General features: G+C 53.6%; 8 protein-coding genes and 2 non-coding genes across 10 annotated transcripts; 8 read left to right on the top strand and 2 right to left on the bottom strand.

The window, feature by feature from the left end:
* Positions 1 to 651: 651 nt before the first annotated feature.
* On the bottom strand, positions 652 to 927 carry BZA70DRAFT_291140 (uncharacterized protein; the record flags this gene model as incomplete). The annotated part of the gene is made up of 2 exons (XM_064914274.1): positions 652 to 713; positions 777 to 927. 2 exons carry the CDS (start codon positions 925 to 927, stop codon positions 652 to 654), a joined length of 213 nt encoding a protein of 70 aa, XP_064766587.1.
* Positions 928 to 1,203: 276 nt separating this feature from the next.
* Positions 1,204 to 1,844, top strand: BZA70DRAFT_67340 (cytochrome b5-like heme/steroid binding domain-containing protein). Its single transcript, XM_064915320.1, has 2 exons — positions 1,204 to 1,404; positions 1,509 to 1,844. The coding sequence occupies exons 1-2, from the start codon at positions 1,314 to 1,316 to the stop codon at positions 1,793 to 1,795; spliced, it is 378 nt and encodes a 125-aa protein (XP_064766586.1). The 5' UTR covers positions 1,204 to 1,313; the 3' UTR covers positions 1,796 to 1,844.
* On the bottom strand, positions 1,841 to 3,153 carry BZA70DRAFT_282724 (uncharacterized protein). Its single transcript, XM_064913332.1, has one exon. It carries the CDS (start codon positions 3,003 to 3,005, stop codon positions 2,037 to 2,039), a length of 969 nt encoding a protein of 322 aa, XP_064766585.1. The 5' UTR covers positions 3,006 to 3,153; the 3' UTR covers positions 1,841 to 2,036.
* A 476-nt stretch (positions 3,154 to 3,629) lies between these two features.
* On the top strand, positions 3,630 to 3,703 carry BZA70DRAFT_t79. Its single transcript has one exon. It is a non-coding gene; the product is annotated as a tRNA-Val (tRNA).
* A 389-nt stretch (positions 3,704 to 4,092) lies between these two features.
* On the top strand, positions 4,093 to 7,714 carry BZA70DRAFT_259886 (cation transport protein-domain-containing protein; the record flags this gene model as incomplete). Its single annotated transcript, XM_064910870.1, has 5 exons — positions 4,093 to 4,342; positions 4,422 to 4,537; positions 4,593 to 5,285; positions 5,343 to 7,090; positions 7,229 to 7,714. The coding sequence occupies exons 2-5, from the start codon at positions 4,447 to 4,449 to the stop codon at positions 7,712 to 7,714; spliced, it is 3,018 nt and encodes a 1,005-aa protein (XP_064766584.1). The 5' UTR covers positions 4,093 to 4,342; positions 4,422 to 4,446.
* A 298-nt stretch (positions 7,715 to 8,012) lies between these two features.
* On the top strand, positions 8,013 to 10,275 carry BZA70DRAFT_296892 (uncharacterized protein). Its single transcript, XM_064914545.1, has 3 exons — positions 8,013 to 8,212; positions 8,280 to 8,524; positions 8,580 to 10,275. The coding sequence occupies exons 1-3, from the start codon at positions 8,170 to 8,172 to the stop codon at positions 9,969 to 9,971; spliced, it is 1,680 nt and encodes a 559-aa protein (XP_064766583.1). The 5' UTR covers positions 8,013 to 8,169; the 3' UTR covers positions 9,972 to 10,275.
* Positions 10,276 to 10,332: 57 nt separating this feature from the next.
* BZA70DRAFT_67289 (calcium-transporting ATPase 1) lies at positions 10,333 to 13,397 on the top strand. Its single transcript, XM_064915318.1, has 2 exons — positions 10,333 to 10,716; positions 10,808 to 13,397. Exons 1-2 carry the CDS (start codon positions 10,392 to 10,394, stop codon positions 13,210 to 13,212), a joined length of 2,730 nt encoding a protein of 909 aa, XP_064766582.1. The 5' UTR covers positions 10,333 to 10,391; the 3' UTR covers positions 13,213 to 13,397.
* Positions 13,398 to 13,857: 460 nt separating this feature from the next.
* Positions 13,858 to 13,947, top strand: BZA70DRAFT_t80. Its single transcript has one exon. It is a non-coding gene; the product is annotated as a tRNA-Lys (tRNA).
* Positions 13,948 to 14,494: 547 nt separating this feature from the next.
* BZA70DRAFT_302044 (COG4 transport protein-domain-containing protein) lies at positions 14,495 to 16,860 on the top strand (the record flags this gene model as incomplete). Its single annotated transcript, XM_064914732.1, is given in 2 exon segments — positions 14,495 to 15,195; positions 15,207 to 16,860. Coding segments are annotated over 2 exon segments (2,355 nt in total), but the record flags the coding sequence as incomplete, so codon positions are not given.
* A 276-nt stretch (positions 16,861 to 17,136) lies between these two features.
* BZA70DRAFT_240798 (DHBP synthase RibB-like alpha/beta domain-containing protein) lies at positions 17,137 to 18,324 on the top strand (the record flags this gene model as incomplete). The annotated part of the gene is made up of 1 exon (XM_064910513.1): positions 17,137 to 18,324. One exon carries the CDS (start codon positions 17,137 to 17,139, stop codon positions 18,322 to 18,324), a length of 1,188 nt encoding a protein of 395 aa, XP_064766580.1.
* Positions 18,325 to 18,649: the final 325 nt, after the last annotated feature.

Genomic DNA, 18,649 nt, shown 5'->3' with positions numbered 1-18,649 from the left:
CTCCTTCAGCTTGTCGACTGGAGCTCACTACTGTCGTCAAGATCGCCACCTCTCATTTCATTCGACCCAAACGATGGAATATGCTATGTGCCTGTGATGATGAAAACAGATACTTCCTACACCCACTGTGTTTACCGTTCAAAGAAAAAAGACCACCGCATCTTTATTTTCTTTTGTCAAAATAGGAGTCCATCTAGTGAGTTGTCTGTGTCGTTCGCGTGCTTCTTTGTTTCTCTATTTCGAGCGCTTCGCTATATGTTTCTTTGTTACGCGGTGGATGGGATAGACGTGTGTGAGTTTAGAGCGGTCTCTTTAAAAACCATCTTGGCTTGGATAACGGTCTATTCTACTACCCGTCTAAAAGATCACATAAGCGAAGCAGCAGGAAAGAGGCAAGGCTCTGCGGATAAACAGATAGCAGCTAGCAATGGAAATCCCGGAAACACAGGTCGGGGCATGAGGATGGAAAGGCAAGTCTGAGGCACATGGATTCCCTTGTTTGGTTTGGTGTGGAATTAGAGGCTAGGGATTTGGCGATGGTATTAATATTCGGCTATAGAGTGTAGGTACGAGCTTGCTGATTCCGTAAATTGATCCAGGACAGAGAAGAAACAGAACAGTTGAAGAAACAGACCACAAAAAATGAAACCATCACAGATCACTAGCCATCTCCTTCACCCCATCGACGAAGAACTCCATCCACGAAGCCAGTCCTAGCGCACGAGGCATAGCCAGCACCAAGCGTAGCTGAACCTCGGATCCCTTTTTGAATTTACGTAGAAAGCTGGCGAGCGCGTGCAGGATGAATTGGAAGAGACTGAAGAGGAGGCCGAGGAAGAAACCGAGTTCGCGACGGAGACGTTTGAAGAGTTTGCGCTTTTTGGGGTCGCCTGGATGGTTTTTGTCGGAGGGGGTGAGGTGGTCCATTGTCGAGTGGTTTGTTGTTCTGTTGAGAGATATAGAAGAGTATTTGGTTGAATATACAGAAGCTGAGGGCAAATACAAAACAGGCCAATGAAATTCGGAATATTGGTTTGTAGTCAGTCTGAAATCATATGAAAGAGCTTTAGGGTTTCCTTGTTCTCCCCGCATTCAATTTTACGAGTCTTCTCGGTTCTCGCGTCATCTACCTTCTCAATTACCCTCACTCAGATCCACACCAGTATCTTGACTGTATACCACTCTAGTCTCATACACATCTTTTCTTAACTCCAAGAAGAAAGGACAAAGCACAGAGAACTAACTTCGATCGAATCATCAACAAAGACAAAAGAGGAGGCATAGAATATTCGAAATTATTCAATCAAATCGAGATGGCCCCGAGATTCGCACCCAAAGAACCAGTCACGCTCGACGAGCCAAAAGACACGAAATTCACACCGTCTGAATTACGAAAATATGACGGTATGCAACAAATTTTTCCTGCAGACGATATACAAGCCGAGGCGTGGAGGATCAGTGGAATAAAAATCGAGGATTTACTAACGTTCTCGCTCGTCTGTCGATAGGCGTCCAAAACCCCTCGATCTACGTCGCAGTCAAAGGCACAGTCTTTGACGTAACCCCAAAGAAGGAAGTCTACGGCCCGGGCGGTTCGTACTCCATATTCGCAGGCAAAGACGGCTCGCACGGGCTGGCGAAGAGTAGTCTGAAGCCTGAACACGCAATTCCTACCACCGAGGGACTAGAACCTAACGAGCTGGGTGTGCTTGATGATTGGTTTTCGTATTTCTCGCAGAGGTACAATATCATGGGAGTCGTTGTGCCGGAGGAAGAGGGTACTGCAAAGATTTAGTAGACTAGTGAGTTGATATATGCGTTTCGATGGTGTTTACGGAGTTTCTTTTTCTGTTTAGTATAAAAATTTCATATTTGGTATATATTACAGTTAAACTGAATTCAGATTTATACTGCATATTTCTTAAACGATCCAAAACCAAAAACAAGAGACAAACGAGAAAACAAAATGACTCCGACCGGCCACCCAGAACAGAAGGCTCCACTTTAAAACATGCTCGAAACAAAAATTTAGAAGGCTAACCCAACAAGTCACACACCCGGATACCACGACCGCCGCTGGCGAGACTGGGAACAGAGGGATCGCTGACTTGTCGCAGCATCAACAGCGTACGACTAACTTCCTTGCCCGCTTCCTCCATCTCCACCTCGTCCGCGTACGAGCTGCTGCTCGAGACAGAGGAGTGATGAAAAAGTGACTGAACGGGGCTCGGAAGTCTAGCAGCTTGGTTCTCGTCCTCGTCCTCTTCTTCTTCGTCGTCGTCCGAGAGTTCGTCCTCCATCGCTTTGATACCGGACGGAGCTTCGTCCAGGCTTACTTTATCCTCAGTATCACCACCAGCTTCAAGACACTCAACCCTCGACTGCAGCTGCCCGATGCAGCCTTCGAGGTAGCGCAGATACTCGACAGTAGCCTGCAAGATTCCAAGCTTGTGTAAGCTTGCCTCGCCGTGCGTCTGCGACGCGACGCGGCACGCGGGGACCATATTCCGCAAGGACTCAAACTCCTCGTTCATCTTTGACCGTCTCCGCCGCTCGATCGCCGAGTGCGCGATCTTGCGCGCGGTCTTGCGGGTCGCGGCTGTCGTGCCGTTTGCGTTGCGCTTCGATTTCGGCGCGGCGGCGGGGCCGGCGGGTGTGATGGCGGCGGGAGATGTAAACGCGGTCGCGGAGGAGCTGGTGGGGGCGGCCGCGCTGCCGGTGGTCTTTGTGATTGTCTTGACGGGTTTGGGGAGAACGGGTTGCATCTCAATTATGCGCCGCGACCGCATCGGCGGCGGGGGCAGCTTTGCGGACTTTGCGGATCGAGTGGAGACCTTTGTCCGCGCGCTGTCGACATCCTCTGGCTTGACGGCATCAACAGTGAAAGCAGGAGGCAGCAAGAGGGAGGATATGTCGGTGACACCGAGAGGATCGCGGGGGATGATGTCAGCCGAGGGCGGCGGAGTGATCATTGCGGTAGTAGAGGGAGATTTTGACGCGCCCATGATGGATATGGTGGAGAAGATCAAGAGCAGGACAGCAGGAAGGATAGAGGCACAGAATGAGCAAACAGAACGGAACAGAAGACAGAAAACCAGATACTTAAGTACCCTTGACCGGAAGCCGGTCCTCCCCAGGCTGCACCAACCTCGGGGGCAGGTTGGCAAACTCGAGTGATCGCGTGTGCGCGCGTCGGGCGAGCTGATTGGCGCGTGCAAACTCCCAATCGACAGGTCGCGTGCACGCCGCAGCCAATCGTCCCAGCACTCGACAAAAACACGTGCGCCGAGCCTGCTCGTTCTCCGCTGGACCAGCTCGTTTGTGATCTACGGCTCTTATCTTGTTTGTTTACCTTTGGGGAATGAGCGGGTCGAAGTAGTCGTGCCTCGGATTGCACCGGTTCTGCCGTTCTGGGCGGGCTGTCAGGATAGCGTAGAATGACCAAGCATTGCCGTCTCGGCCTTGCCTGTCTGCTCGTCTGATCCATAGCCCTGTAGCGTATCACTTTATAGGATCTGCATACAGCCCATACAACTAATACTTCGTGGTAATAACTTCTCTTTTTCTAACAAATGCAAGGTTACTTGATCACCTTATATTGAACCGCGCAAATCTTTTTTGTCAAGATTGGTTCGATGGTCTAGTCGGTTATGGCATCTGCTTAACACGCAGAACGTCCCCAGTTCGATCCTGGGTCGAATCATTCACTTTTTGCATTTTTTTTTGTTGCTCCTACTCAGTGCTCTTACTAAGATAAATGCTGTTGATGACTAGTGAGCAAGATAAAAGGAGTGGCCAAACAATGAGGATCCGAAACACGATGGCATAACACGCGTCAAGGGCGTATATTCCACGAGATAAGAAAGGAATGCGGATTACAAGGGTTCGGAAGCCAGCCGAAACAAACCAGGGATGATTAGTTGACATTTCCACAAACAAACAAACAAAAACCGCTCAAAGATGAAAGCAGCGACTGATAAACATTCAACTTTTTGGCAAACAAGCAGCGGATTGTTTGGCTGCAAACGTGGCCTGTGCTCCGTCTGATTTGGACGTCGCCGATGGATTTTTGGTTTTTTTTTTTTTTTTTTTGATGATTTTCGATTTCTCAGAAAAGGAAAACAGAAGCCGCACATCGCTAACAAATCGAGTTCTGCGCCTCTCCCAGCGGTGAACCCAACCACACCGTTAAACACCTCTCTTTTCATTTCCTGCTTCCTGTGGTTCGCCCTTGTTTATTCACTATCTTGACTGTACTCTTCGAGATCACTTTGCTTTGCATTCTGCAACTATGTTTTCCATATAGCGATATACACTCTTCAGTCCTGTGATTGCACACAAGGTATATCAATCTCTTGGATCTGTCTCCTTTCAGCTAGTCACCTACTCTCCTTTCACATTTGCTAACCTCTCCTTTGAAGATTACGCTTGCCTCTGAATTTGACAATGGGTCTCGGTCAGAGGTTTAGGCGTCTCGGGGAGATTCTTCTCGAGATCGGATATTCTGCGTTCAAGCCTCGCTTTATCCTATTCCATGGTATGCGCACCTCCCTGCTATCAACTACTTATGCGCCAACTAACGCGTCTTCAAGCTATCTACATCGTGATGTGGTCTATCGTGGGATCAATCTTAATCTACCCTGAGCGCAATATCCCATACATCGACTCTCTCATTCTTGCAGCCGGTGCATCAACACAGTCGGGCCTAAACACCGTCGACATCAATAATCTCACATCATGGCAGCAAGCTGTCCTATACATCATCCCCACCTTCACGAACCCAATCTCAATCCACGCCTTTCTAGTCTTTGTCAGACTATACTGGTTCGAAAAGGCCGTCACCGATATCGCAATGCGCTCACGCATCCAGCATCGCATCCGTAAAGCGAAAACGTTTGGCATCGTCGACGATTCAGCCGATCTCGAGCAAGGTGTCGCGGGACGGCCGATTGTTATTCTGAGCTCAGAGAAAATGACGGAACAGAATTTTCCTGGATATAAAGGGTTCCATCACAACGCGAGCGACGACGACGACGATGACGACGACGAAGGCCACAAACGAGCTATGGCGATGAATGGCAACGGCGGACTTCATGATATGGAAAATGTGGGAGCGAGACGGGCTACCGGAAGGGTTATTCGAGATGATTCTGATGCTAGCGATCGACCTTATGACTTTTCAAACAGGTTTAGAGACTCTGACTCTGAAGAGGAGCATGCCGTTGTCTTTGACGAGGATGATTCCGAGCAGGGCGAGAGTTCTGGGAGTGGTGGTACTTCGCACTGTATGTTTTCTTTTTGTTGTTTGTAAGACGTTTTCAGGTCGTACTGACACATTATAGCTTTTGATGGCGAAAATCAACACACCTCTCTGGATGCAAAGCCAAAGAAGACGCTGGCCGATATCACCCGCGACCGCGACATTCGATTCGGCGACCTTCCTTCCCCCCGTTCGTACAAGTATCTCGAAGACACCGGTCCTGCACTCGTAATCAAGTCGCCTCGTGAACAAGAGCTCGAAGCCCAGCGCGCAGAGGAAGAAGCGAAAAGACGAGGCATGCCCGATATTCATTTCGCGCTATCGCCAATCGTGGGCCATGGCCGTCGGTATCTGCTTGGAAGATCCGGGAGTCATGAGCGTGGTGGGCATCGGCGCAGTGGATCTTTTGGACCGAGCTCGCATATACGTGGCGAGTCCTTTGAATTGCGGAGACGGAGCAGTGCGGATATGGATGACGAGGACGATGACCTGCGGGACAATGTTCTAAGACCTACGCGGTCTCATGTGATTGGACCCACAAACGCAGCAAGGATCGAAGAAGAAGAAAATGATATCCGGAGTAGTAGCGTGAGTCCGGCAAATATCCCCAAAATCACCAAGCGAGCAATCACGATCGACGCGCCCCGAGGCCGCCAGTTTCACAGCGCGCGTGCACCTACTAGTTCAGGAGCAGGACCAGCAACGAGCCGATTAGGCAAACGACACAGCTCGATCTCTGAGTTTTTCTTCAACCGCAGCGCGACCATGGATCGCGTAGAGCGCATTATCTCGCGGACACTGTCACGGCGGAAAGATAACTCGCCCACGCGGTCGACGTATTCCCGGCGGTCGATCGGACAGTTGCCGTATCTGTCGTACGAACCGACTGTTGCGCGAAACTCAAAGTTCATCGGGCTGACGGACGATCAGCGTGCGGAGTTGGGTGGGATCGAGTATCAGGCGCTGCGAACGCTTGCGGTTGTGCTTGTGGCTTATTTCTTTGGATTCTGGATTCTGGCGAATATATGCTTGATTCCCTGGATCCAAGGACGCAAGTACTACCGAAAGATTGTGGAAGGGTATACCCAGAACTCTGCGTGGTGGGGAGCGTTCATGGCTACGTCGACGTTTATGGATGTTGGGTTTACTATTATTCCGACATCGTTGATCGAGTTCCAGGACGCGGTTTTCCCGCTTTTGCTGATGAGTTTTCTGATTGTGATTGGAAATACTGGGTTCCCGTGTATGCTGCGATTGATTATCTGGATGCTGCATAAGGTATTCCCGCCTGGATCGCGGACGAAAGAGTCGCTGCAGTTTTTGCTGGAACATCCTCGCCGGTGCTTTACGCTTCTCTTCCCTTCTGGACCGACGTGGTGGCTCTTTGCAGTGCTCGTGATTCTGAACGGCGTGGATTTGATTCTCTTTGTGATTCTTGATCTCGACAATAGCATTTTTAGTGGATGGAGCGGTGGGCAGAAGGTGCTGGATGGATTGTTTCAGGCGTTTTCGACGCGAACTGCGGGACTGGCGGTTGTTGATCTGAGTAAACTGCATCCGGCGGTGCAGGTTAGTTACCTGGTGATGATGTACATCTCCGTCATGCCTATTGCGATCAGTGTGCGTCGGACGAACGTGTACGAAGAGCAGTCGCTGGGGATTTACGGGTCGCCGAGTGACGACGAGTCAGGCGCGGAAGACGACGGGTATGATTTCGAAGGGAACGAGAATTCGTCGGAGACGTATGCCGGTGGCGCGCTTGATGATATAGTCGAGAACGAGGTGTCGAACAGTCAAGGCCATAGCTCTGGGATGCAGCGGCGGTCGACGGTGGCGACGGCGACGAATCTGTCGAGCGGTAATAACAGCGAGGGTCGCACTGCGACTGGAGAGAAAGGGAACGGGCTACAGGAGCGTCGGAAGAGCTTTGGTCGATTATCGATGAAGACGGTTCGGGATAACGCGAAGCGGCGACGGCGGAAGCGGCAGCGGTCGTCGTTCGTGGCTAATCATCTGCGGCGGCAGCTGTCGTTCGACCTGTGGTATATTTTCCTGGGTCTGTTTGTGATTTGCATCTGCGAAGGCGGCAAGATCCAGGACCGGGACCGGTACGATTTCACTGTGTTTTCGGTCCTTTTCGAAGTCGTGAGCGCGTACGGCACCGTCGGGCTCTCGCTCGGGTATCCGGGCACCAACACCTCGTTCTGCGCGCAATTCACGACGATTAGTAAGTTGGTGATCATCGCGATGATGCTGCGCGGGCGGCATCGTGGGTTGCCGTATGCGCTCGACCGCGCGATCTTGCTGCCGAGTCAGAAGATTGTGGAGAAGGATAAGGATGCGGAGGAGCGCGTGACGAGGCGGATGTCGATGGGTTCGATGAATGGGTTGCCGCGGACGTCGACGGTTGGGAGGTCGTCTACGCATGATGGGACGAGGAGACGGGCGGCTTAGAGTAGGAGGAGTAGTCATAGAGCAGGGTATTTAGTATTTACGAGTTGGCGTTATTGTTAAGAGCATAATATTTCTTTGTTTCTTGTCTTTTAAGTGAACACTTTGGAATATCATAATACAGATACCAAACCAATACCTCCCGAGCAAATACAAAGCAAAGACAAAGCACAAAGGCCAGAAGGGTCTCGACTCGCTAAGAGCGGCGGCGTCGACCAACGGGAAGGCAGCTGATTACTCTCGTCGGTCCGACGTTGAGCCGCGCAGCTCGAGGCTACCGGCTTCGAGATGCCAGGTCCGGACAAATCCTTTATTCTCTCTGTCTTGTCTTTTCTTTGCATTGCATCGCCTTTGTTGTTGTTGTTGCTGCTGCTTTTCTGGTATTTGCATGGACTGGCGGATATAGTATCGCATAGTCATCCTTCTCCTGCCCAGGCTTCCTTCTCGTCCCTCCCGCGATGACGTCTGCCTTGCGGCCTATATCGTCCGTCGCCGTCCTCGGTCAGTTTCCTCTTCCTACCCATCTTTTCCTCCCCTTCCTCCTTCCTAACTCTAAACTATTTTCCAGGCGGCGGAATATCAGGACTCTCGACCGCATACTACCTATCCCGGCTTTTGCCCAAAACCGTGCCGATCACGATCTACGAGGCGTCCGGCAGAGTGGGCGGGTACATCGAGAGCACGAAATTACAGCTCCCTGCTGCGTCGATCGACGGAGCAGGAGGAGAGAAGAATGAGGATGTGCTGTTTGAGCATGGGCCGAGGACGTTGCGTGTGAGTAAGCGGGTTAGCTCGCTCAATATGTTTGACTTGGTGAGTAGTATCCTTTCTTAGACTATGCACGACAGAGCTGACGTTGTACTTGCAGATCAACTCGCTAGGAATGGCAGACGAGCTCATCGTCGTCCCCAAAGACTCCGCCGCCGCGCGCAACCGCTACATCTACTACAAAGGCCGCATCAACATGATCCCTTACTCCCTATCCTCGATCCTGCGCTTCTACTTTTCGCAGGCGCTCTTCCGCGGCATGTTGCCCGAAGTCATCCGCGAGCCGTTCAGACGCAATCAGCCGCCGAAGGAGATGCGCGAGCAGGAGGACGAGACGATTGGGAGTTTTATGAATCGCCGGTTTGGGCCGCGTATCGCGGATAGGCTGATGTCGGGGGTTATTCATGGGATTTATGCGGGTGATATTTATCAGCTTAGTGTACGAAGTATATTGGAGTATCTCTGGAAGCGGGAGCGGACGACGGGGAGTATTATCCCTTTCCCGTTCTCTTGGAATAGGAAACAGACACAGAAGAAGGACGAGGCAGAGACACCGGCGGACGTCAATCTATACGAGCAACGAGGGAAAGACTACGCAGTTCAAGTTGTCGATCAACACCGGTCGTTTTTCAATCGGCTGGAAGGAGCGAGCGTTGTCTCGTTTACAAAAGGCATGCAGTCGATCATCAACCACCTCGAGGACTACCTGAGCGCCCTCCCGAACGTGACGATAAAACGCAACATGAGCGTGACCGAGCTTAAGAACGTCGTGGACGGCGTGATGGTCAGTACCGCAACGGGCGAGTCGCACACCTACTCGCGCGTGTTTAGCGCAATGCCGGCGCGCAAGCTGGCCGAGATCACCGAGTTCACTGCGCCGGGGCTGTCGCAGTGCCTGAAGCGGATCCCGTCGGTGTCGGTGAACGTCGTCAATCTGTTTTTTTCCAAACCTCGGTTACTGCCAGTCACGGGATTTGGATACCTGCTGCCGCGGGCGATTCCTCGCAGCGATAATCCCGAGCGAGCGCTTGGGGTTGTGTTTGACTCCGACACGGTGTCGAAGGATGCCGGAGAAGGCAAGATCCCGGGGAGTCTGCAGGATAGTGTGGACGGGACCAAAGTGACGGTGATGCTGGGAGGACACTGGTGGGATACGACAAAGGAGGAAGGCACGCCGGCGGTGAAGGACGCGGAGGAAGCGATTACGAACGCACGAACGCTGATTGCGCGACAGATGGGCGTGACCGAGGAGCCTGCGCTCGCGCAGTCGACGTTCCAAGAGTCGTGTATTCCGCAGTACGTGGTGGGCCATGCTGCGAACCTGAAGCGGATCCACGAGGCGGTGCTGGGTGGGTTTGGCGGGAAGGTTGCGGTCGTGGGCGCGTCGTATCTCGGCGTGTCGGTGAACGACTGTGTTTACTACTCGAGGATTGCGGCGGAGGACGTTGTTGCCGGGCGACGGGTGTCTGGACTGGAGGCGAGCGGGGTGTAAATAGGCATTTGTAACATTTCCGAGGGCGATAGAGTAAAGAGCTCAGCGCGCCACGGTGTACATTATCATATTAATTACGAGCGATACGGTAGATTAGCAATAGCAATCTCGATAATGAACAGCAGACAGCCAAGTGCCTTAATGTAGGCAGATCCAGTATTCTTCCAGCCCAGCCGAGCTGTCTGCTTCTCTCTTCGATGCTCCGCCGGTGGAAATCGGACTTCGGCAAAGTTATCTGCGGACTGCACTCAGATTGCGGCTTGCACAGTGGCGGTGCTGTGGCTGGCGGGGCGACGCGGCAGTGCAAAGTAGCCAAGCTTTGGTAGCGCTGCACAGCTCCTCCTCCCTCCTTTCTCCGTCCCTTCACCGCCCTCGCCCGCCCGTCTGCACTCCTCTCGCACCTCCATCCCGCCATTCTTCATGGATCCTCCGCAGTCGGCTGCTCCCACAACCTCGCCATCGGTCGCCTTTTGCGCGATCTCGATCGAGGACACCGCGCTGCGGCTGGGCACCTCTCTCGCGCGCGGGCTCGAGTCCTTGCAAGACGCGGCGTATCGTCGCTCCGTCCACGGGCCCAACGAGCTCAGCGACGACACAAAGGATTCGCTTCTGAAGCGCTTCGCGCAGCAGTTTTATGAGAATCCTCTTATCCTCCTGCTGCTGGGCTCCGCGGGTCTCTCGTTCTTTATGGGAAATCTCGACGACGCTATCTCGATTACGATCGCCATCTTAATCGTCGTCACCGGTACGTATTGGCTCTTTGCACCCCCAATTGCTGTTCTACCTCACTCAATCATCTTCGTCGTGTGTCAATCGCGTATACTGACTCTGTCCAGTCGGCTTTGTGCAAGAGTACCGCTCGGAAAAGTCCCTCGAAGCCCTCACCCGCCTTGTCCCCCACCACGCCAACCTTGTTCGCGGCGACGCAGTGCTCCAGGTGCCCGCTGCCTCGCTCGTCCCCGGCGACCTCGTCTCCTTCTCCGTCGGCGACCGAATCCCCGCCGACGTGCGCATCACCACGGCCGTGCACCTTCAGATTGACGAGTCCTCGCTCACGGGCGAAAACAGACCCGTAACAAAGACCGCCGAACCCGTCGACGACTCGCGGTGGCCCGCACCCTCGGTCATCCCGGTCAACGAACGTCACTCGTGCGCGTTCATGGGCACGCTCGTGCGTGATGGTCGTGGGTCTGGCGTCGTTATTGGCACCGGCAAGGCCACTGAGTTTGGAAATGTCTTTACCATGATGGCCTCGATTGCGAAACCCAAGACGCCGCTGCAGCAATCGATGGACAAGCTCGGCAAGGATCTCTCGTATCTCTCGTTTGGTGTCATTGGCTGTATCTGCCTTATTGGTGTCTTCCAGGGTCGCTCGTGGCTCGAGATGTTCACTATCGGCGTCTCGCTCGCTGTCGCGGCTATCCCTGAAGGTCTCCCCATCATCGTCACCGTCACGCTTGCGCTTGGAGTCTTGAGAATGGCTAAGCGGAGGGCAATCATGCGCCGTCTGCCCTCGGTCGAGACCCTTGGCTGCGTCAACGTGATCTGCTCTGATAAAACCGGCACGTTGACCATGAACCACCTGACCGTCACTGAAATATGGACAGTCGACATGAACGAGCCGCTGGTTGTCTCTGAAGGATCGTCGGCCGAGGCCAACCTCGCGATGAAGAACTCGCTGATCATTGGCTCGAACTGCAACAACTCGGTCTACGTCCAGCAAGACCACAAACTGCACGGACCGCCTACCGACATTGCGCTCACCGAAGTCATCGACAAGTTTGGCATGGAAGACCCGCGCCCGACGCGGGAGCGCATCCACGAGACGCCGTTTTCTTCAGCGCGCAAGTGGATGGGTGTCTCGAGCAAGGCCGTCGGCGCCACCGGCGGCTCGGGCGCGATCCACGTCAAGGGCGGATACGACGTCGTCATCAACTTTTGCGACACAATCATGAACGCGCAGGGAAAAACCGTGCCGCTCGATGCCGGGATGCGGAAAAAGGTTATGGACGCGGCCGAGAAGCTTGCGCGTCGGGGTCTGCGCGTGCTCGCGTTCGCGCTCGGATCGGGCGACTCGACTGAGAACCCTGCCAACCTGGCGCTCTGCGGCTTGATGGGAATGTACGATCCTCCGCGACCAAACGTGTCAAAGTCGATCTGGCGGCTGGCGCAGGGTGGCGTCCGAGTGATTATGATCACCGGAGACAGCGAGGTCACGGCTGCCAGTATCGCAACCTCGATCGGGATCCCGCTGTATGGAGCTTCTGCGAACGATCGGGCAATCATGCGGGGCGAGAAGATTGAACACATGACGGAGACTGAGCTGCAGGACGAGATGTCGACGGTGACGGTATTTGCGCGTACCTCGCCTGAGCACAAGATGAAGATCATTCGCGCGTTGCAGGCCAAGGGCGATGTTGTTGCCATGACCGGCGACGGTGTGAACGACGCGCCCGCGCTCAAGATGGCTGATATTGGAATCAGTATGGGACTCATGGGTACCGATGTCGCGAACGAGGCCGCGGACATGATTCTCACCGACGATGATTTCTCAACTATCCTGGCGGCGATCGAAGAAGGCAAGGCGATTTTCTCAAACATTCAAAACTTTTTGACGTTCCAGCTGTCGACCTCGATTGCTGCGCTGTCGCTTGTTGCAGTCGCAACCACGATCGGCCTGCCTAATCCTCTGAACGCGATGCAGATTCTGTGGATCAACATCCTCATGGACGGACCTCCCGCCCAGTCTCTCGGCGTCGAGCCCGTCGATCCTGAAATCATGTCGCGTCCCCCTCGCCGACGTGACGACAAGATCCTGACCGCGAAGCTGTTCAAGCGCACAGTGATGTCTGCCGCCGTCATCTTCCTCGGCACAATGTTTGTCTACATCCTCGAGATGACCGACGGCAAGGTAACCAAGCGCGACACGACAATGACCTTCACCTGCTTCGTCCTCTTCGACATGTTCAACGCGCTCGGCTGCCGCTCAGAGTCCAAGAGCATTTTCGAGCTCGGAGTAGCATCGAACCGGATCTTCAACCTCGCCGTCGGCGGCTCGCTGCTCGGACAGCTTGCTGTCATCTACCTCCCGTTCTTGCAGCGCGTGTTCCAGACCGAGGCGCTGAGCTTGAAGGATCTGTTGATGCTTACCGTTATCGCGAGCACGGTGTTGATCGTCGACGAGGCGCGCAAGTATTTGCGGAAATCAAAGTTTTTGAGCGGGTATAGTTTGAATGTGTAAATACGACCGACCGGAGGCTTGCTTAGATCTGCCCGCTCACAACCTCACCATTCAATCATCTACTTTTCACAGTTGCCTGAGATTTGTCATGTCATGTCATGCATGAGCGCAATGAATCAGATATCAAAGTCATCATCAACAGACCAAAAAAAGAAAACAAACCAAGATCCTTCCTAGCGCTCCGCAACCACCGGTTTTTCTACAAATGAATAGATGGGAAGAACGTCTAACGAACAGCGAGAGGCGAGAAGAAGAATAAGAATAAGAAATAGAACTTCACACGATTCTCCTTCTAATCTTTTCTTTTTTTTCAGTTTTTTCATTCCATAAAATGTGAATTGTGATTATTTGTATAGAATTTCAAGTTGAATTAGTAGTCAAGCCTGTTTTTGTCCCTCTTACTTAGTGTTTTTGATTTCGTTTTTTCGGTATGATTTGTGTATTTTTTCCTTTCTTTCTTTTTTTTGTTGTTCATTGAGTTTTTCTTATATATATTGACTATAGTTATATACATGATTTTACAATGTCGTATTGTAGTTTACTTGTAATCATGCCAGAACACAATATCAGACGTATCTTCATCGTGCATTATATAGGTAGTATTGCATATTATAAAGGCCCAAAAATATTTTTTTTCAACAAAAAGCCTGGCTAGCTCAATTGGCAGAGCGTGAGACTCTTAAGTATTTCTTAGAAGTCATCTCAAGGTTGGGGGTTCGAGACCCCCGTTAGGCTTTCTTTTTTTTTTATTTCCTTTATATTCTTGGTGGTTATTCTTTTAAGCTGTTATTTAAAGATATATGTGCTAGTTATGATTTTTTTGAGGTTTATAGGATGTGTTTGGGTAGATAGGTGGGCAAACGGGCTGGATACGAGTAGGATGCTTCAAACCCCTCAAAACAACGCGCAGCTGGCACAGGAGAGAGAGTTCAAAGTATATGCGCTGTGCGGCCTCGGGAACATATTGTAGTGAGTGAGTTACGAGAGGCAGCAGTTCACAGCAAGACAACCCTGATTCGCGGCACGCTACGAACAAGGGAGAGAGATCAATTGGATTTCGAAAGGGATATACTGTTTGGTTTGAAGTGTTTGTTGAGACTCGGATTGCTGTGATTGAGCAGGGGGTGAATGAATTGAGGGGATCAAGATTGGATAATCGTTTGATCTCGAAGGGTTATATCGCGCTAGCTTCTGGTACTTATAGAAGAAACAATTGCGATACACAAGACAAAACAGCACAGAAATACAAGAGAACAACAAAATGGCGGACGATGCAACAATACCGCTCGACATCTCCGAGTGTGCGACGTACGACGACCTAGTGCGCAGCATGGCGCAGCTGCACACAGAATCCGACCAACTGACGAGCCAACTCAAGACACTCTACGACTCTCAGATCTCGCCGCTGTCGTACTCGCTCCAGCGGCTCGATATCCTCGGCGCGGGTCTGACGGGTCCGCAGACGGGCGCGCGAGAGCTGATTGGGATGCTTTCGGACGCGTCGTTTGTGGCCTCGAGGATTTCGCAAAAGGTCAGGCAGCTTGATACCGAGCAAGGGCGGGTGCAGCAGAGTTTAGAGTATGTTGAGAAAACGCAGGATCTGAGGTCGGCGATCATTGGCATCTACGACGCGACGCAGGTGCGGGATTGGGAGTCTGTTGCGCAGCATATCAATCGGGCGTCGCGGCTGCCGCCCGAGCTTGTGGCGGGGAAGTTTGCAGAGGCGATGGTGCCGACGGAGGAGAATCCCGAGAGTCCGAGTGTTGCGCTCAAGAACGCGACAGAGTCGTTTGGCAGCCTGTTTTTGCGCGAGTTTGAGAGCGCGGCGAAGGTGAAGGATGTGGAAAAGATTACGAGGTTTTTTAAATTGTTCCCGCTGATTGGGAAGGAGCAGGAGGGGTTGGATGTCTATGCGAAGTTTGTGTGTATGATAATCGCTAGTCAGAGTCGGCAGTTGATGAGCAGCAAGAGTGAGTCATTATTGTTTTTATTAGTTGGCATGGCACTAACGGGCATTTAGTTGAGGGACCGTTATTCTTTGGCATGGTGATTTCACGCCTATTTGAAAACATTGCGACGATAGTAGACCAGCACACCCCGATAGTCGAGCGGTACTACGGCCGAGGCAAGATGCAGCGCGTGATTGAGCGGATCCAGAACGAAGCCGATACGCAGGGCGGCATCATCGTCGACACCTACTTTGACGACCGGCATATCAACCGTCGCCTGTCTGAGATCAAAAGCTACGCGTTCAGTTTCCTCGTGCAGAGCTTCATGCCGACCGGGATGGGAATCGGGATCGGCATGCGCTCTGTGAGTCCTGCGGTGCCGTCGGACGCAGGGATGACCTCGTCGGGGTCGTCGGGGATAAATGTGCAAGACATCGACACGCTGCTGAACGAGTGCGGAGTCATGATCGGTCGGTGGAGTCTGTACTGCAAGTTCCTGGCGGTGAAATGGTGGAGCCAGGCGCCGGCGGAATTTGAAGAAGACGGCAAGACGCCAAAGAAGATTGGCGCGACGGCGCTCAAGATGCCGCCGTTTCTTCCCGAAAGCAAATTATACGGGAAGATGAATAACCGGGTGGCGCCCGCGTTCGAGTCGATGGCGACCTTTTTCTTTCGCCGGTCGGTCGAGAAAGCGTTCCAGCTCGACGAGCCACCGAGTCTGTCGCGGCTGCCCCCCGAGCCATCTGCTGCGTCGCCGCTGATCACGTCCGCGATCGACGACGTGATGTACGTGCTCAACGCGGTCCTCGAACGGACGGTATCGACCGGCCACCCGCATCTGATCCGGAACGTGGTGTCGAACGTGCGGCGGGTGCTCGAGTCAGATCTGGTGGGCATGATCCAGCGCAAGATGCGGGACGAGTCGTACCCGCGCGCGCCGTCGACCAGCTCGTCGTCATCGTCCGCGAACGGACACTCGGCCGCGCTGCCGCCGGATGAGAAAGTGAACTCGTTCTTGGTGCTGCTGAATAACCTCGCGGTCGCGACGGAGTACATCGACCGTATAATCGAGACCGTCGTGGGCACGTGCGGCGACGGGAAGGTGGTCTCTGTGTTTCCGTTCGGGGACGACCATGAGCAAGTCATTTTATCGCTGCGGGGCCTGTCGCATTCGTTTGAGACGCGCGTTAAAGAGCTTTTGACAGACGGGATCCAGGTCGTGTACGTGCAAGTGATCAAACCCCGCCTACGGTCTCTTCTCGGGGAAGCCTTCCGCGACGCGACGTATCTGCCACAAGGCTCCGCGGGCGAGGACGCCGAAGACTCGCTCTCGCAGCAACAAGCTGATCTAGTCCGTCTCCGGTTCGCGTACGGCTGGGACGCGATGATGCATCCGATCCGCCGGATCCTGACGGAGAAGAACTACTCGCGCCTGCTCGCAGTCACGAGCGAGCAGCTTTCGGGGATGCTCGAGCGGCGCGTGTGGGGCATGTCGGGCCGGGTGAACGAGTTGGGCGCGATTCAGCTTGAGAGGGACGTGGCGGGCGTGATTTCGCACGTGTCGCAGGGCAAGTGGTATTTCCTGCGGGAGCGGTTCGTGAGGGTTGCGCAGCTGGTGATGGTGCTGGGGATGGATGAGAGTGAGTTGGAGGCTGGGGGGATCGAGTGGGTGTTGTCGGAGGAGGAGAGGAGGAGGGCGGCGACGATTCGGGTTGATGAGGGGGTGTGAGGATGTAGATGAATGTATCATAGATTTATTCCTTTTACGTGAAGTGCAGTAGAGAGAAGAGCAGTTGAGGTGCGGCTCATTTTATCTTGAACGTAAAGTATTCCCATTCAACTTCCTCTTCGACAAATGCATTTCCATCTTCACCACAAATCCAAACTGACTCTCCACACATTCTTCTCCCGCTGCTTTCCCCGACCGCAACGCTTCCTACGCTATCCGCGGTCGCCATCCCTCTTCCTCCACAACATGTCGACCCCACCCCCTCTAACGACAGAAGTCCTAAAAGTCAACCCCGACGACATCATCTTCCCCCCCGACGCCGAACAACCCACCCTCAACCCCACCAGCGCAACCGCGCAAAACCTCGAGCGCGCCGCAGAGCTGCTACGGAAGCACACCGCCCCCGTGGCTTTCCCTACCGAGACAGTCTACGGCCTCGGCGCCGCAGCGACCAGCACGGCCGCGGTCCGCCAGATCTTTGCCGCGAAGCAACGACCGAGCGATAACCCGCTGATTGTGCACGTGAGCTCGGTCGCGCAGCTCAGACGCGTGCTGGGGATCGAGGTGCCGCAGATCTATCGCCGGCTGGTGGATAAGTTCTGGCCGGGCCCGTTGACGATCATTTTGCCGCTGCCGAGGGGGACGGTGGTGAGTCCTGCGTGCACGCCGGGCCAGACGACGGTGGGCGTGCGGATGCCTGCGCATCCAGTTGCGCGGGCGTTGATTGCGATCTCAGACACGCCGCTCGCTGCGCCCTCTGCGAACGCGTCGACAAAGCCGTCGCCGACGACGGCGGCGCATGTGTTGGCTGATATGGCGGGGCGGATCCCGCTCGTGCTCGATGGCGGGAGCTGTAGCGTTGGCGTCGAGAGCACGGTGGTTGACGGGACGGTGAGGCCGCCTGCGGTGTTGAGACCCGGCGGGGTGTCGGTTGAGATGATTAGAGAGGTCGGCGGGGAGGAGTGGAAGGATGTGGTGGTGGGGAAGAGCGAGGCGGGGAAGCATGAGAGCGTGAGGACGCCGGGGATGAAGTATCGGCATTATTCGCCGCGGGCGCGGGTTATTGTTTTCGTGGGCGCGGGGGAGGGAGGGCGGGTTGTGAAGGAGTATTTGGAACGTACGGAGAGCAGCGAGGTCGCGGTGTTGACGAGTAAGCTGTTCGAGACGAGCGGGTGGGATGACTCTACAAGGTCGCGGATCAAGACGATAAGGTCACTAGGCACGACCGGTGCTGATATCGCGAGGAATCTATTCGCCGGTCTACGGGACGCGGATGAGGAGTTACAGGCTGAGAATAGTGATAACAGCAAAGCAGTGATCTTGGTCGAGGGCGTCTCGGACGACGACGAGGGTGCTGCGATTATGAATCGGTTGCGGAAAGCGGCGAGCGAGATTTATGAGGACGGGGAGTGGACTGTGAAAGAATCCAGCTAGTTGCTTTTTCATATAATCATAATATAAACAAACAAATAACAATTAGATATCAAACAAAAGTAATATCTAGATATCTGGAGAAGAGTTAAGTAGATGTCACGTGCGTTTACTATGAACTGGGAGAACAGAGCAGAGCACCGGGACCGCAACTCCATCGACGCGCGAATCCATCAAAGACTACGACACCCACCGCTGCGACGCCTTCTCCTTCCTGACAAAGAAGTTGCTGTGCAAAGTGTTTGAGAGTGTGGTTGGAGTTTTAATTAAGATACCTGGACTACGCTCGACACCGCTGGGTGGAGTGGTTTTATTCAGACAGTGTTTG

This window comes from Myxozyma melibiosi (genome assembly GCF_037950935.1).
Source record: "Myxozyma melibiosi strain Phaff 52-87 chromosome Unknown BZA70scaffold_11, whole genome shotgun sequence".
Taxonomy (NCBI): Eukaryota; Fungi; Ascomycota; class Lipomycetes; order Lipomycetales; family Lipomycetaceae; genus Myxozyma; species Myxozyma melibiosi.
Note: the sequence above shows the minus strand (reverse complement) of the source record. Positions and strands in the feature narration are given on the sequence as shown.

Coding starts and splice junctions, on each gene's coding strand:
- BZA70DRAFT_282724 (XM_064913332.1), bottom strand. CDS start 3,005: ATGGGCGCGTCAAAATCTCCCTCTACTACCGCAATGATCACTCCGCCG.
- BZA70DRAFT_67289 (XM_064915318.1), top strand. CDS start 10,392: ATGGATCCTCCGCAGTCGGCTGCTCCCACAACCTCGCCATCGGTCGCC. Junction 10,717..10,807: donor CATCTTAATCGTCGTCACCG/GTACGTATTGGC, acceptor GACTCTGTCCAG/TCGGCTTTGTGCAAGAGTAC.
- BZA70DRAFT_67340 (XM_064915320.1), top strand. CDS start 1,314: ATGGCCCCGAGATTCGCACCCAAAGAACCAGTCACGCTCGACGAGCCA. Junction 1,405..1,508: donor TGAATTACGAAAATATGACG/GTATGCAACAAA, acceptor GTCTGTCGATAG/GCGTCCAAAACCCCTCGATC.
- BZA70DRAFT_296892 (XM_064914545.1), top strand. CDS start 8,170: ATGACGTCTGCCTTGCGGCCTATATCGTCCGTCGCCGTCCTCG. Junction 8,213..8,279: donor ATCGTCCGTCGCCGTCCTCG/GTCAGTTTCCTC, acceptor ACTATTTTCCAG/GCGGCGGAATATCAGGACTC. Junction 8,525..8,579: donor CGCTCAATATGTTTGACTTG/GTGAGTAGTATC, acceptor TTGTACTTGCAG/ATCAACTCGCTAGGAATGGC.